The sequence below is a fragment of the Triticum urartu genome, chromosome 7 (genome assembly GCF_003073215.2).
Source record: "Triticum urartu cultivar G1812 chromosome 7, Tu2.1, whole genome shotgun sequence".
Taxonomy (NCBI): Eukaryota; Viridiplantae; Streptophyta; class Magnoliopsida; order Poales; family Poaceae; genus Triticum; species Triticum urartu.
In genome coordinates this window covers 658,571,085-658,585,842 of record NC_053028.1, presented here as the reverse complement: position 1 = coordinate 658,585,842, position 14,758 = coordinate 658,571,085, and the positions used below count along the sequence as shown (strand labels likewise).

Genomic DNA, 14,758 nt, shown 5'->3' with positions numbered 1-14,758 from the left:
AAGAGAGGAGAGAGACTGCACCAGTACTTTTGCTGTCATGCATGTGTACTGTTGTACGTGAGAGAGGGAAGAGCATGCATGCATCTGATTAAACAATAGTTTCAGTGGGGTCCATTCACTGTATTTGGCCAGGTATAGATGTTGTATAGCAGAAACTGAAAATTAATGTGTGGCGCTACCATCCCCATCTCCCTCCCGGGTCGCCCCCGCTCGGGCGGCTCCGAAGGCTCCCCAAACCCCAGCCAAAAAGCACCCCAGTGCTAGAGATCTCCGGCCGCTGCCGCCGCCGACCTCGGCGGCGGTGGCGGCACCCTGCCTGTCAAAGACGGAGGGCTGAGGGCGGGCCGGCGGGGCAGGGACGCTCGTCTCAGTCGCCGGTCGCGCGGAGCGGAGCTGCGCCTAGCGGCGGGATCCTAGGAGCGGTGGGGCGCCGTCGGCATGGAAGAGCAGGGCTAGGCGGAGGGGCTGCGGCACCAAGAACACCGGCGGCGGCGCCCTGGATCTGGGCATGAGGCGGCGCATCTGGGCCTGATCTGGGCTCAGCGGGCCTGCTCGTCCAAGATGCCGACCGAGCTTTGCCGCTGCTCGGCAGGGCACGCTCGGCGCAGGTGGTTGTGCTGCTGCTTCAAGGGAGCAGAGGGTTCGAGGTGGTGGTGGTCGGTGGGGTGAGGATTGGTGCCACCGTCTGGTGGTCATTGCATCCTCCGGTTGTTAGGCCGGCACGACGTGCTGTGGTAGGTGATGACGCGAGGGAATGGTGGTCGGCGGGTGACGAATGGCGCCGTCGATGGGCGCTGCATCTTCCCGTCCGATGTGGGGAAGCGGAAGTAGGATTGGCAGCATGTCAGTCTGTCCTGGGTGTTGCTTGAGGTGGCCAACGTCCCCCTGCCGGCGGCATGGAATGGCCTCTCGTCGGTGGTGTGCTCTCGCTACTGGCTCTCAATGGCCTGTGTGTGGATGTGGGAATGGTGTTGGGCTGGGAGAAATCCCGTGTTGTTGCGGACGACGGCGACGCTTACGGGCGCCGTCACCTTCTTGAAGGCGTCGTTTAGGCCCTTATCACATCCCCTCCCGTGCAACGGGGGAAACCTCAGATCCAGCTTACTGGTTCAGGCAGTGACGGCGCTATGGCGTCGTTACCTCCTTGGAGGCGCTGTTCAGGTTGCTCGAGTCCTACAACAGTGCTTGGTGCTAGGATTGGCCTCCATTTGGAGCGTGGGCCCTTAGGGCGCAATGTACACTGATGCGGCATCTCTTTGACGACGCTCTCCTCAGGTCCAGTCGGGTCCTGTTGTCCACTCGCAACTTTCCTTTTGGCGTAAGGGTGGGCCGTACGTTGACACGTGCTTACCTTGAGTTTGGGTTGTGCTTCGAGTTGTTTGCTTCGGTTGTGAAGCGGTCTTGAGGCTCTGTGTCCTGACCTCTCGCCATCTTGGCATGTGTTAGGCAAGGCGTGCCATTGTTGTTGTGCGTGTGGTTGTGCGTTGTAAGCCGATTAGCATCACTTGTATGGTTTTCGGATTCGGTTTTCCTCATAAACTGGACCAACCTTCTATCTATTCAATGAATTTAGCACTGATCCTGCTAACATTCAAAAAAAATGCGTGACAGTCACATGGATCTTGGCATAGTCAATGGACGATGGATTCCTGACCGGTAGGTACCGGCTCCGGTAAAAAAGCTTTGCGAGTGGGGGTGGGCCTTTTCTCATGCATATTATGCGATGTGGCATGCATGTTGTGTGAAGATTTCTTCCAATCTGAATCCCACCTCCAGCTCCATCCGCATCGAGGACCAGGCGGCCCAGATTCATATAGAGGAAAGCACACCAAGCATGAGAAGGAGGTGGCTAGATCCACCACAACCCGCATCACCTGCCACCGCCAGGATCCAGATCCAGCCACCACCTGATCTGAAGCCGTCCCACCACCTTACCCGGCGCCCCTGCTGGCTAGCAGCAACCCGCGCCACCGCCACCTGGCGAGGAGGGCAAAAGAGCCCGCCGACGCCCACACCAGTCGGGCTCTGCCCGGCGACGCGCCCAGGCGACAACGGGGGAGGGGGAGGGGATCGAGGGGAGGAGTGGAAGGAGGCCGGGGGAGAGAGGCCCGTCCAGCCACCGCGCGGGGGCGGCGCGGACGAGCAGGAGGAGAGCGGTCGTTGGTCGTAAGTTCATATAGCAGCACCGATGCATTGATGGCCTAACTTGCCAGGAGGGCCTGGCTTTGGACGAAGACCTACATCTTAGGGCATCTCCAGGCAGCCCCCCAAGACGCCCTCCCAGGCCACTTTTTTTGCGTCGGTGGTAAAAAATCGCCCCAGCCATGCACCCCAAGACCACTTTTTCGCCGGATTTGAGGAAAGTTACGGCCAGCGCTGGCATGAGAAACCCAACGCGCTGGGGGCGAGCTGGGGGCGCCGGCACTACTTTTTGGCATGCATCTGGCCCACAGTCAGCCACCTTTTCCCTCTCTCTCCTCTCTTTCCACCTACCCCACGCCTCCCTGCTCCCCTCTCGATCCTCGCAGCGCCCCACCTTCTCCTCGCAACGCCCCACCTTCTCGTTTCTCCTCACCGAGCTCTCCCGCGCCGCCGCCCGAGCTCTCTCCTTTGCCTGCTCCGGGTGGCCGGCCGGCCATCCCGCCTCCGCACGCCAGTCCGCGCCACTGCGACTGCTGGAGGGCGCGCGCGCGCGCCTACACCATGGAGACGGCGGGCCGAGGACCAGGAGGGCGGCAGTCGACGGGGGCGGAGGTCGGATGGGCCTGGTCGTGGGCGTGCTGCGCCGTGGCGGCGTGCGTGGCGGCGGTGGGGCTGGCGGGCGCCGGCGTGCTGGTGTGGTGGGCGGTGGCGTTCCACCCGGCGCGGGAGCAGCTCTGGATGGTGCCCGTCGGGCTCGTCCTCCTCGGCACGCCGCTCGTCGCCTGGCTCTCCCTCTTCGCCTCCGGCGCATGCCGCCGCCTCGGAACCAGCCTCCTCTGCACGCCGAGCTGCACGGGGAGGAGCCATGGCCGGAGCTCGCAGTCGCCGCGCGTGGCCGGGGCGGAGCTCGCCTGCGCCCGCCTGTGCGTGGCCAGGGCGGCCCGCACCCGCGCCCGCCTGTGCTTGGCCAGGGCGGCCCGCACCCGCGCCCTCCTGTGCGTGGCGGAGCTCGGCCGCGCCTGTCCGCCTGGGAGCCGCCCTACTCCGGGTTGCGGACGACGTCTCCGTTAAGGCCGAAGCTGAACGCAACAAGGCCCGGCGCGGAGCTCGCGCTTGCGCGGCCTGAGCGAGCACGCATGGCTCGGTGCGGAGAGTGCGCGTGCCCGGCGCGGAGCTCGAGCTCGCGCGGCCATGGCGGAGCTCGCGCTCGCGCGAAGTTGGAGCGGAGCTCGCGCTTGCGCGAAGTTGGAGCGGAGCACGCATGGCTGGCGCGGAGCGGAGAGCGTGCACGGCCGTGGCGGAGCTGGCTCGCGTGGAGGAGGGAGGTGGACGGAGGACACGAGGACGGAGGGCTGGTGGTGCGTGGCGGACGGTGGCGGGCGTTCTCGATGGTGCTAGAGACGGTGTGGGGGGGCCGGAACGAGTGGATATTTTCTCGATCGCAGGCAAAAAAATTCGCCGGCAGCCCCCTAAGGGGCGATAAAAATGCCTCCTGGAGGGCTCTATGGTTGGAGATGCCCTTAGTAGCGTGGATATTGCATTCAACATCTCAGTTGTTGTGAAAGATATCAACCAACGATCCCAAGGAGACTATGGTGCAATTATCAAGCATATCGTCAAACATAAATCGTTGTTACATAGTTGCTTTTTCATTCATGAACTTAGGAACTTTAATTTTAAGGCTCATAGCTTTGCGAAGCACGCGACAACTCTAGGTATAGGACGCAAAATCTGGCTTGGTCATCCTTATGGCCATATATATGTATCTGTAAATATTCCTTTTTGAACATTAGTACAGACACAAGCGTTCATATACATGTACATATACTCATCTTTATGAACGCACACATGCACACCCTACCCTTATGAGCACCTCCGAAAGATTGAGCCTGGATATCATCTTGAGATTTACGAAGTCACCGTAGGCGTCTCGTCGTCAACGAGAACATCTCCTCCCACTAAATAGGCATCGTTGGAAATTCTGAAATAAATCCAAAAATAAATATGAGCACCAGGATTTGAACCCTGATGGGCTGAGATACCAAATATTCTTGAGCAATAAAGTTTCGTGTGATTGCCTCAAAAAAAAAGCACCCACGGTGGTACATCATGTGCTATTTGAGGTGTGGTCCGTTGCCTATATGTGTTTGGTTTACGTGTAAATCTTTATCTTTTCTTTACCTAATAATAAAAGGACTATTGCTTCTTACCATCGTAATTTTGTCTGTTTTTGATCTGTCCGGCGTTCGTCCACCTATTATTTTCTATATTCGAGATGGTACTAATATATAAACAAAAGTTTCGTCTCTTTGTTCCATGTTTGTTCCGCTGCCTGCATGCATGCCTGGCTCGTGTGTGTGCGGTGCGCGTGCATGCTGTTGACGCTGATTGCTACTCCTCCGGCTGGCTGCTGCTTAGTACTTCCCAATACAATAGCTTGATAGAATATGATCCGTATTTTAAAGTTCTTACAAATTGAACTGGCTATTTGTTATTTCTTCTGTACAATAGAAGAGATATCGATATGTTTTTCTAGAAAAAGGAGAGTATGAATTCAAGGACTGTGCTTCATCTATTCTGTGATACGCCGTCGTACAACACGAGTACTTTTTTTTTAAAATGGTGGAAAATGATTTACCTCATCGATTAATTACAACATGAGTACTATATTCTATGCGATCATATTATAAATAACTTTGAAGTAGCATGCTCTGTTGTAACTCTCAACATGGACTTTTACCATTGTACTTTCTGTTCAACTGTAGTGTGCTAGCAGCCTCACTGTTATGATTTTTATGTGACTTGTGCATCCATGGCCACTTCTTTCAATGTTCTTTAGTTCTTTCATGGTTTTCTTTTGGAAGTCTGGGATTTAGGACAACTTATTTCAGGAGCACTAAACCGTTGTTTGGACATCATTCATGGCCCTTGATACTTTTGAGTGCTTTTAATATTCTTTTGCTTCTTGCGAAATTGTTTGAATGATAAATTATTTTTCAGGTTACTCGGCATATATTTATTTATTTTCTTTCGTTGTAATGCACAGATATGTTTGCTTTGTTTTAATAATAAATGGAGCCGAGTTTCTCTTTTTTTTTCATCTGTCATGGTATTTACCCAACACAAATGAATTAATGTCCAGTGAAGTGAGAGAGGGGCTAAAACACATTATTTAGCCCAACCCTTTTAGCTAGATTTTTTCAGACTCGGTGCAACATCTGGAGAAAAAATTGCTGCTCGGTGCGAACCTTGAAATTTTTTTCACGCCGTAGTGCAAACACCAAAGAGTACCCCAACTTTCCAAAATAGTACCTTATATGGAAGATTTGAATCCTTTAATATCAGAACCGTCATGCAAAATTCATAACAAAAGTATTGTATGTGTAGCATGGTTTTTTATGTATGACTTATATGCATTTTTGCTAGCTTTCGGCATGCGCCTCCCTGCAGCCACCAGCCACCAGATGACACTGTTTAGTTATTGTTGCGTTGTGCTTATTCTATGGACACGTCAAGTATCTCTCCTGTTTCAACGCACGGACATTTGTGCTAGTTTCCCCTAAAGCACATGCCGTATATAACTAACACTCCATTTCCCTTGCGCATATATCCCTTCTCAAATACCAAGTCTCCCCCCTTGTTACACGGGCTTATACATAGCCAGCGCGCGCACGGCGCACACGTTTTGGATACTAACGAACTAACTACACTCACGCACTAACTAAACTGACTATCAGGCATGCATTGCAACCCACATGCATCGCCTAACAAATTGTCAGATGTTTCGTGAGGAGAGAACACAAGATATGGATCGACCCCAACAGAAAACATCTCTATCTCCTTATCCCAACGCATCATACTTCACCTGCATCCTCCTGTATATAAGTTGATCAAAAACCACAAGTTCGTAGTACCACAATTCACACCTTGCAAGAGCCCAAACTAGTTCCATTCCATGGGGCCATCCGAGTCCCAGCATCTCGCCTTGTTCCTCGCCATCGTCATCACCGCCGCCACGCCGTTCCCCTCGGCGGCCGCCGTCCCTGCCAAGGCCCCTGCTCCCTCCGCTAGCAACGATGCAGTAGCAAAACCATTGGCATGGTGTATGATTCCTTGCCTTCCGATCCTGCCACCCATATTATGTGTACCACCGATATTCTGTCCCCCAACGCCAAGTGCGCCGCCGCCGCCATCCCCTTTCAAGCCGCACCCCAAGGAGTGCCTACCGTCGCTGATGGGGCTGATGCCATGTAAGGATTTCCTCACCAACAGCACCGCGCCCAAGCCTCCACGCCAAGGCAAGTGTTGTGACGGCGTCCGGTCACTCTTCCAAAATTTTCCCATCTGCCTTTGCCACGTGTTCAACGGCGGCGACCTAGACAAACTCATGTCGGCACCCATGGATGGAGGCCAACTCTTTGGCCTCTCGTCTGCTTGTAACACCAGTCCGAGTGACTTTGTACCCTGCTACGGTAAGTCGTTATTGCTCTTGTTGTGTACAAATTGTTCAGTGTATTACCGTGCTCGGTTTTTAAGACATATATTGTGCCCATCTCCAATTATGAACCATGTGAATCTTTTTTCATGGATCGGAGAGCAGGTGTGCCACCGATGAGGGCCGCACCTACCCCTAAAGCTGCTCCATAATCGGCTCAATATCAGGTAACTGGTTTGTTTCCGGTTAAATTGAATCATATTTTTCGTGGGTGATAGTTCATTCATGGCTGCATCCATGAACTAGTATGCCTATTTCTGTATTGTAATTTAACTTGTGTTTATCCGCGTTTTGCAGAACCATTGCCGTAGTAGCATTACAGATGGAAGCTAAAGATGTCGTATGCCTAGATTTGTTAGTATCATTCTTAGAAGATATATAGTGCGAGTTTTTAGTTCGATTAGGGATGATATGTAGCTTCATTTGTGTCAATCTCCGAGTCGTCTTTAGAAAATTTGTTCGTTGCGATTGTGAACTATATATGTGTCTGTTCTTTATGAATGTCCGTGGTATGCAATCATCAAACGTGCACCCAGTTATCGAATTATTTAATTACTTGTACTACTCTGCATGCTCTCCTGACTATCCAACGCTCCTAATTAATCTATCTAGCACTGATAGACTGTGAAAAGAAATATGATTTCTCGCAAAAAAGAAAAAAGATCATCGCCGCAAGTTGTACTCTACGATCGTTCCTTAATGCCGCAAAGTAAGCACACATCGTGTGCATCTTCAACTCATTTGCTATTTCTCTTAAGGAATCTCCAACTTGAAATGTTTTACTTTTTGAGAGAGAGGACCAAAAATGTGGTCAAGTCCTGCTATCTTGTGTGTCGCGCTGGCGCGTTCCTCCAAGGCCAACAGGTACGAGCATGTGCTTTCGAGTGCTCCCGAAAACATGGGGCGAGGGCGAGGCCAATGGCGCGAGCCTCGCATGATCGCGCTCACCATGTCGCGGCCCAGCAACGGTTCCCTTGCATGAAGTTTAGTGCAAAGAACTGACTAAACAGGAGTAGATTACAACTTTGGTCGTATAGTAGCCAGTTGGCACGTAACACAATTATTCTCGTACTCAAGAAATGTTCCAATATGATCGGTGCACATGAAAGGTGGGTTGTAGACAAAACCTGTGAATAGTTTGTAATCTAAACCAAACCTAGATCAGTCCATACATGTACAAGTCTATCAATCAAACCAAACTAATCCAAACTATCTATCTATCTATCTATCTATCTATCTTCTATACCTATACCTACCTATACTAATTACAGACTCCCAAGTAATTACCACGTTAATTAGAAATTAGGAGCCATTCATCTGGTGGGACCGAGTTATTACGGTGTAGATCTTCTGAAAAACCTAGGTTAGTTAGAATCGAAAAAAAAACTATATTAAGCATCTGATTTTCCTAGGAAACATCTCTGGCTATTAGACATGCCCACGCATAACCTAGGTTAGTTAGAATCGAATAAAAAAACTATATTAAGCATCTGATTTTCCTAGGAAACATCTCTGGCTATTAGACATGCCCACGCATCCTCTCCACCTCTCACACGATCTCTCACGTGTGGGTCATCTTAGTCAGGACCTCATAAAACTATTAACCATCAGATCTTCCTAGGAATCATCTCAAGCCATTAGAATACATAGTCCCACGTGCATACCTCCTCTTCACCTCTCCTAAAATATTTCACGTGCAGGCCATCTCTCCGTCTGAGCGATCTCTATTGGCCGCCTCTTCGACTTGCTGCCGTCGTCCACCCATCTCCGTCACCCTGATCGTGCCTCCTACCGGCGTCAACGATGCCGCAGGTCAGCACGTCCTCTTCTGCCTTCTTTATCCATTATCTCCATCCCCAGGCCAGTTATAGGGGTAGTCTCCTCTTTCTGTGATTGCTATTGGCCTGTTACAATCATTACTCTCCTCATCTCCTCCACACCGCCTTATGTTTCTTCTTCGATTATCAATTTCCCTTCAATTGTAGAAGAGACAACCACCTTTCTCCATGCTCTCTGTATTGGCTTCAGTCCTCTCTGTATTGGCTTCAGTCCTTTGCCGCAAAACTTTCTAGAACATGTAAACGTCACAGTTATGATATATGTGCTTCGATGATCTTGAAGCTATGTATGCTTATACCTGCGTTAAAAACTTCTTCCATGATCTCCTTGATGTGTAAGCTTAGTTTTTAATGTTCCAATAGCTGGCAAAATATTCTATGAAATTTGCAGCCTACTCAAGAATGACGACTTCACCATTGTGCTCAACTTCTTGGTCGGCTTTCTCATCATCTTAACCTCCCCTCATCGACTCCTTCCGTCCAGGAGCTACACACACTACAGTTTTCTCTCCCTCCTATCTGATTCACCCTCGCTGAAGACCTCAATCTTTCTTCCATGTGCACTTATGTATTAGCCATGGTTTACCCATCACTTGAACCAATCAATGGTTGCATAGGAAATTAGCACGGCACCATTGCCATTGCTAGACATCGCTTGCATCTGTCAATCCTATAAGGTCTGCAAGGAGCAATGATTGAGTAGGTTTTTCATTTTAAGGGATTTTTTTGTTGTGCATCCTGCAGTATGAGACTTGGTCTCTAATGAGCGTGCACATTCTAGGTTTTCACTTTGGGGAGATTTTGATGACATGAGTCCAGTAGTTCCAGGCATATCTTAGATACGTATTACTGCGATGGGTAAGATTAGGTGATATACAATTCAATTATGGCATTCAGTTCACCAAAGTGGATGTTCCGCACAGTGAACTCAAACATCTGTTCTAATTTTGTAGGAAAGCCGCTAAGTTGTTTTGGAGCATTATTTGGTTTGTAAAATCTACTTCTCTAAATTACAAGCGAAATACTACAGTTTTGTTAACTTGGATATGATCTTTCAATTTTATGCTCACAGCTCACGCCATGATCCAACAAGATACGTGCATCTTAGAAGCATAAAATAGGCTCTGTTCTGCTGGAGTTCTTTTTTGTAGTGCTATGGAATTCTTTTTTGTAGTGCTATGTACATTTATACATGGAGTAGATATGCATTCAGGAGGTCAAGGGCCGACACCTCAGCAGTATTTATTCCAAGCAGCAAGGGAGATCAGAAAAAGACGCTCAAGTTAACCTCTAGGTAGTTCTTCCTCATAGTTATTACTACTTTGTTAATCTAATGATGTTCCTTTGCTAAATTAAGAACATCCATGTGTCAGTTTACTTTCGTACAGTACGTATTCTACTTTGTATGGTGCTCGATCGCACTAGCTGCTATGTAATAAAGATCTGATTAGTAACACAAAGAAACTTCCAGTAAGTTTGTATGTATAGACATATTCAATGATACTAAACTATATGTTGTTGTAGTTGACTATGTTATACGTAAATGTGCAGACTTTATCGTGCTGACAAAGTTCAGTCTCTATTTCTTTCTTTACACAGAAAATATGCCTTTGCACTCATGTATTTCCATTCACATATAATCGATAGAATCATTGTATGATCAAATATTATATATAAATAGAAGGGAAGATGGTATGCCCTGATTAATTCTGACATCATATTCGTTAACATATGTCCTCTTTTACAGAGACAGGATGATAATGAATACATCCTTGGTACGTACACTTTGGACGCTCTTAAGTTCATGTATGGCAGATTTATCTCAATTGTTTCTTTTGCATGACACATTTAATGCAAATTCAGTTTGATCAAATCATCGAAAGCACAGCAGGAAAGTCAATTTTAATTCCGGTGATATTTTTAGTAAAGCCATACTAGGCAGAATTCGGTGCAGCGGTTCATTATTCATGGCCGCTCTTATTTATTTTCTATTTTCAGGTGAGGTAAATTAATTAATTGATGGACAAATATGATGTTTGTCTACACAGATGGTTCCACTTGAAATTATTATATGTTAGTATGAAATGATATTCTTTCGATGTAAAATTACATGCTAGATTATGCATCAATTCAAGAATAACTGAAATTCTTTGTTAGTACACAAAATTATTTTGGTTCAAACCACCACCGGAGCCTCTTTGTTTTTACAAGCTTTTTTGTTCTGTTTTTACAAGCTTGGCATAATGTTCTCCTTCTACACTTCCGTAAGAATGCTAAGATAATGTATTGTACTTCGGAAATATTCATTTATGCAAAAGATAGTTTTGTTCTACTTATATACGAGATCATGGATCATATATTTCAAAACCGTACTGTCTTTGCTAATTGGTTGGTATAGAATTTTTGGTCTTCCAAATAAATATTTGCTTTCGCGCATTACTTGGGCTGAATAAACTAATGGGCTTTTTCGCAAAAAAATAATAAACTAATGGGTTCCACCATATGTGCTAGATTTTCTAAATGGAAAACGAAGTATCAACATATTAGGTGAATGTGTGAATGTTGTTTCAAAAACTGATCAATACCAAAATTTTCATGCCGAACGATTGCTTCTCATTATATTAGAACTACATTTTATATTGTTGTCCTTTTATGCATATATATATATATATATATATATATATATATATATATCGTAAATGATGTAATATTTTTGTTTCTTCTTTCTAACATTGAATGAGTGTATTAGCAAAAAAACAAAAACATTGAATGAGTGTATTTGGCTGTTTCATGTTTGCACCCTTTTTTGCCTGCTATTTGGATCTCTAACTATTTTCTGCAGAGCTTTGTATTGTATTTCACTGGTGTCTTGGGTTGTTTTGCATGCTATTAAGTATTTTTTTTAGTCATGCAATATTATCATGATCGTGCAAGGATCAAAATCATAGTTTGTCCCCTATTCATTGCAACTATCCCTTTTTCATGATATTAGCTATAACATGGTCCAAGACTAGACAACTATAACGTGGATTGATTAGACGTAGATAGTGATTTGATAAATTGGTGTGCCGTGTGCAGGGGTGTTTGTGTTGACAGGATCAAGGTGAAAGATACATGGGCAGCGTAATCATGTCGCATGGTCTTCCTCCAGATAATTAAATTGTTCTGGTTTCTCTAAAAAAATTGAATTGTCTTGGTTTAGCTTTACTATTTGCTTATACCGAGTTCCTTATTAATCTGTTCTTTAATTTTATTGCAAGTGCATGTGCGAGTCCAATGTTCAAATTTTCCATCCCGTTCAATGCAAAATGTGCAAAGTTACATGATAATTCTTGAAGTACCAAATAAGTTAAATGATTTGATTGATTAATTAATCTATTGTCTAGGTAATACATATAGTTGGTAACAGATAGTGGAATACTTGACAGAGCAACATTTTTCATACATTCTCACTTAACCAATACTATAATTTACATCATTAATGGAGGCTTACATATAGCACCGAAATTATAAAAAACTAGCCCTGCGAATGCACGGGTTGGCGACTAGTTAGTGCTAATTACCAAACTGAACTGCTTGTGTTTTCAAACCAAACCAATCCAGCCCATTTCCTAAAATCGGTTTGTGCCCAAAATTTGAAACTATGGACTGCACATGCGCACGTGGATAGCTACTGAGTCTATCATACTCATTTCCATAATTGAACACCCAGTCTATTGATGCACCTTGTTGCAGCCAGCGAAGTAGTGGCCGGACATGCCGGCTAGCCTCGGGTGCACAGCTGCGTAACACCAATGCGTATGTACGCGACTTGGTCGCCGGCAGCAGCGTCTTCGTTCGTAGCAACATCGCACCTGTAGAGAGAGAGAGGGAGAGAGAGAGATTGGCCGGAGCTCCAGCCAACGGTAGCCTAGCAGCCCTTAGCCTAGCGGCGGCTGCCCGTCGAGGCTGCATGGACGATTTGGTCGCTCGATTTAGTTTCAGACCGTGAGTTGAAACTGTTTGAGACCAAGCAGCCTATGTCCAGACCAAACCAATCCAGCCCAAAAAAAAGTATAGCCCAGACCAAACTAAATTAACGTAGTGTCCAATCCAATGACAGCCCAATAGGAAACCAAACTGAGACTGTAGTTTGAATCCAAATTATTCCCAGGTTCTTGTAGTCTCAGACACAGTTAACCAGCGAAGCAAAACCGTTATAATCGAACCAACAACCGACTTCTAACCATGACATATCAGGAGCCTCGATTTAAAAGAAGCTTAATAACTTAACAGATTAGCCCAACCTGGCACCAAATCTTAAATCCACCCCTGACAATAGATCATGCATGTAACACTATGTAGCGGTCAGAGCCGGCCCTAAGCCATGGCGAGGAGTGCAGCCTCCTAGGGCCCAGCATGTCCAAGGGCCCACCATACACTCTCTGTGCACATGTATTGACACATTTGAAGGAAAAAAATAAACTGAGGAAGGTAGCACTCGCAGCCCATTGACGGTGGAGCCAGCCAATATATCCTAATTGCTTCGTTTTGTGTGAGACAGCGCCGCCGGTTCGTTCTTCTTCCCGTCCAATCTTCTTCCTCTCCCAATTAATTGCACCAAGTGCCCAGTGGGCCGGCACCCAAGCGACGCTCATGAATGGATTGTCAGCTGTATCATCTCCTTAATTTCTTTGCCAGTGAGTTCTGTACTAGTAGTAGATAGGTTCTTCTGAAAGTACCCAAGGCGACAAGGCCCTGGTGGTGACCTCCTTGGCACCGGCGACGAACTGAAGATGCACCACATTGGGCTTGCCGCTAAGGCATTGACACTAGCACCGGTCCACAAGTAAATTGTTCATCCTATGGATTGTCCGTCTTTTCTTGTTTATTGCGAATTATGTGACGATTCTCTTGCATGGAACTCTCACACAAGTAATTGTTTCATGTTAAAGATGATCGACCATCACCACATTACCACATGACGATTATATGTTGCTGGGGGTTTATCTTGTGACATTTCTCTACTGTTCTTGTATGGAAGGTGTTTCTGTTTTTGTTCAAATTTCAAATTGCTACTTCTAGATATATCATAAAATATTTGTTTAAAATTACTGTTGTGTCATATGGATAGTTTGAACGGACTTGCGGCTGCGACGTGCAGCAGCGAACATGGAGATGTAAGGTGCGATGTAGGGCCCATTGTACCATGTTCGCACTAGGGCCTCCGAGATGCTAGGGCCGGCCCTGGTAGCGGTGTACTCAATGCCTGGTATTTATTATTTGCTCTCTGGTGTCCGGACTGCCTCTTGATCCATCACACACTCATATGCCTAACAGTTTACCAAGCATGTTCGCTAGCACTGCTTTGTTCCGGTCGGCCACCACCATGGGATACAGCGGCGTTTTCACCAGAGTCGGCGTCAACAGCCGGTCCCTACACTTCTCCACACTATTTATCACACGCGTGTACTCGTCGGCGAGGCCCGTGAAGCGGCAGCTAGGGAGCGTCTCGTCGGCGATGCGGTCGATGGAGCTGTCGGCCGGTGCGTAGTCGTTCATGCACCCCTCATAGGCGTCTCTCTGCTTGCCGGAGAGCGAGGAGTTGTGGCTGAGCTGGTTGCTCGCGGCGAGCTTTGTGTCGTCGAAGGAATTCGCAGCGGAGTGCGCCGCAAGGATCGCGTATGCGGTGGCCCTCTCCTTGTGCGACGGGGACATGTCGGCACCGCCTTGGCGCATCATGCGGATGCAGAGGTCGTACATGAGCTTCGTGCCGCAAGCCTTCTGGCAGGCGGCCACTGCGCCCAGTAACGGGACGTTGGGGCAATCCGTCCGAGCGGCTGCCATGCGAATGGGTACTAGAACGAGGAGCAAGGGAATGATCTTGGCCATAGCCATAGAGCACCCCGCGTCTCTTTGTGGGGTGATATGCTTGTTGTCCGAGCTAGCAAGCACAACATTGCACTATATGTAGTATATATGTGCATTTAAAATCTTTCAAAAAAGATTTTGTACATTTAATTAACTGATTTGATTTTATAATAAATGATATGGAGTAACGATGAAGATGTGATGCACCGCATGGTCAACACATGTACATGATGACAAGTGAGAAAAAGAAACGAGTAAGATTTATTTATTTGACATTAATACCCAATATACTCTACATCAATGATAAAATCTTTACTATTAAAGGGAAATTGACACGTTGTTGTTTGGCACACATATATTAGTGCAAAAAATAATCAAATCAATCTAAAAATCAAGTCATTAATGCAATTAGTTAGTCAGACAATTAATTATG

At 47.1% G+C, this 14,758-nt stretch overlaps 2 protein-coding genes across 2 annotated transcripts; one reads left to right on the top strand and one right to left on the bottom strand.

Annotated features, from left to right (window-relative positions):
• Positions 1–2,703: 2,703 nt before the first annotated feature.
• On the top strand, positions 2,704–3,213 carry LOC125519322. Its single transcript, XM_048684167.1, has one exon. It carries the CDS (start codon positions 2,704–2,706, stop codon positions 3,211–3,213), a length of 510 nt encoding a protein of 169 aa, XP_048540124.1.
• Positions 3,214–13,726: 10,513 nt separating this feature from the next.
• LOC125525936 lies at positions 13,727–14,377 on the bottom strand. Its single transcript, XM_048690939.1, has one exon. The coding sequence runs from the start codon at positions 14,350–14,352 to the stop codon at positions 13,780–13,782; it is 573 nt and encodes a 190-aa protein (XP_048546896.1). The 5' UTR covers positions 14,353–14,377; the 3' UTR covers positions 13,727–13,779.
• Positions 14,378–14,758: the final 381 nt, after the last annotated feature.

What these genes read in the sequence shown, in the direction of transcription:
- LOC125519322 (XM_048684167.1), top strand. Translation starts at nt 2,704, where the DNA reads ATGGAGACGGCGGGCCGAGGACCAGGAGGGCGGCAGTCGACGGGGGCG.
- LOC125525936 (XM_048690939.1), bottom strand. Translation starts at nt 14,352, where the DNA reads ATGGCTATGGCCAAGATCATTCCCTTGCTCCTCGTTCTAGTACCCATT.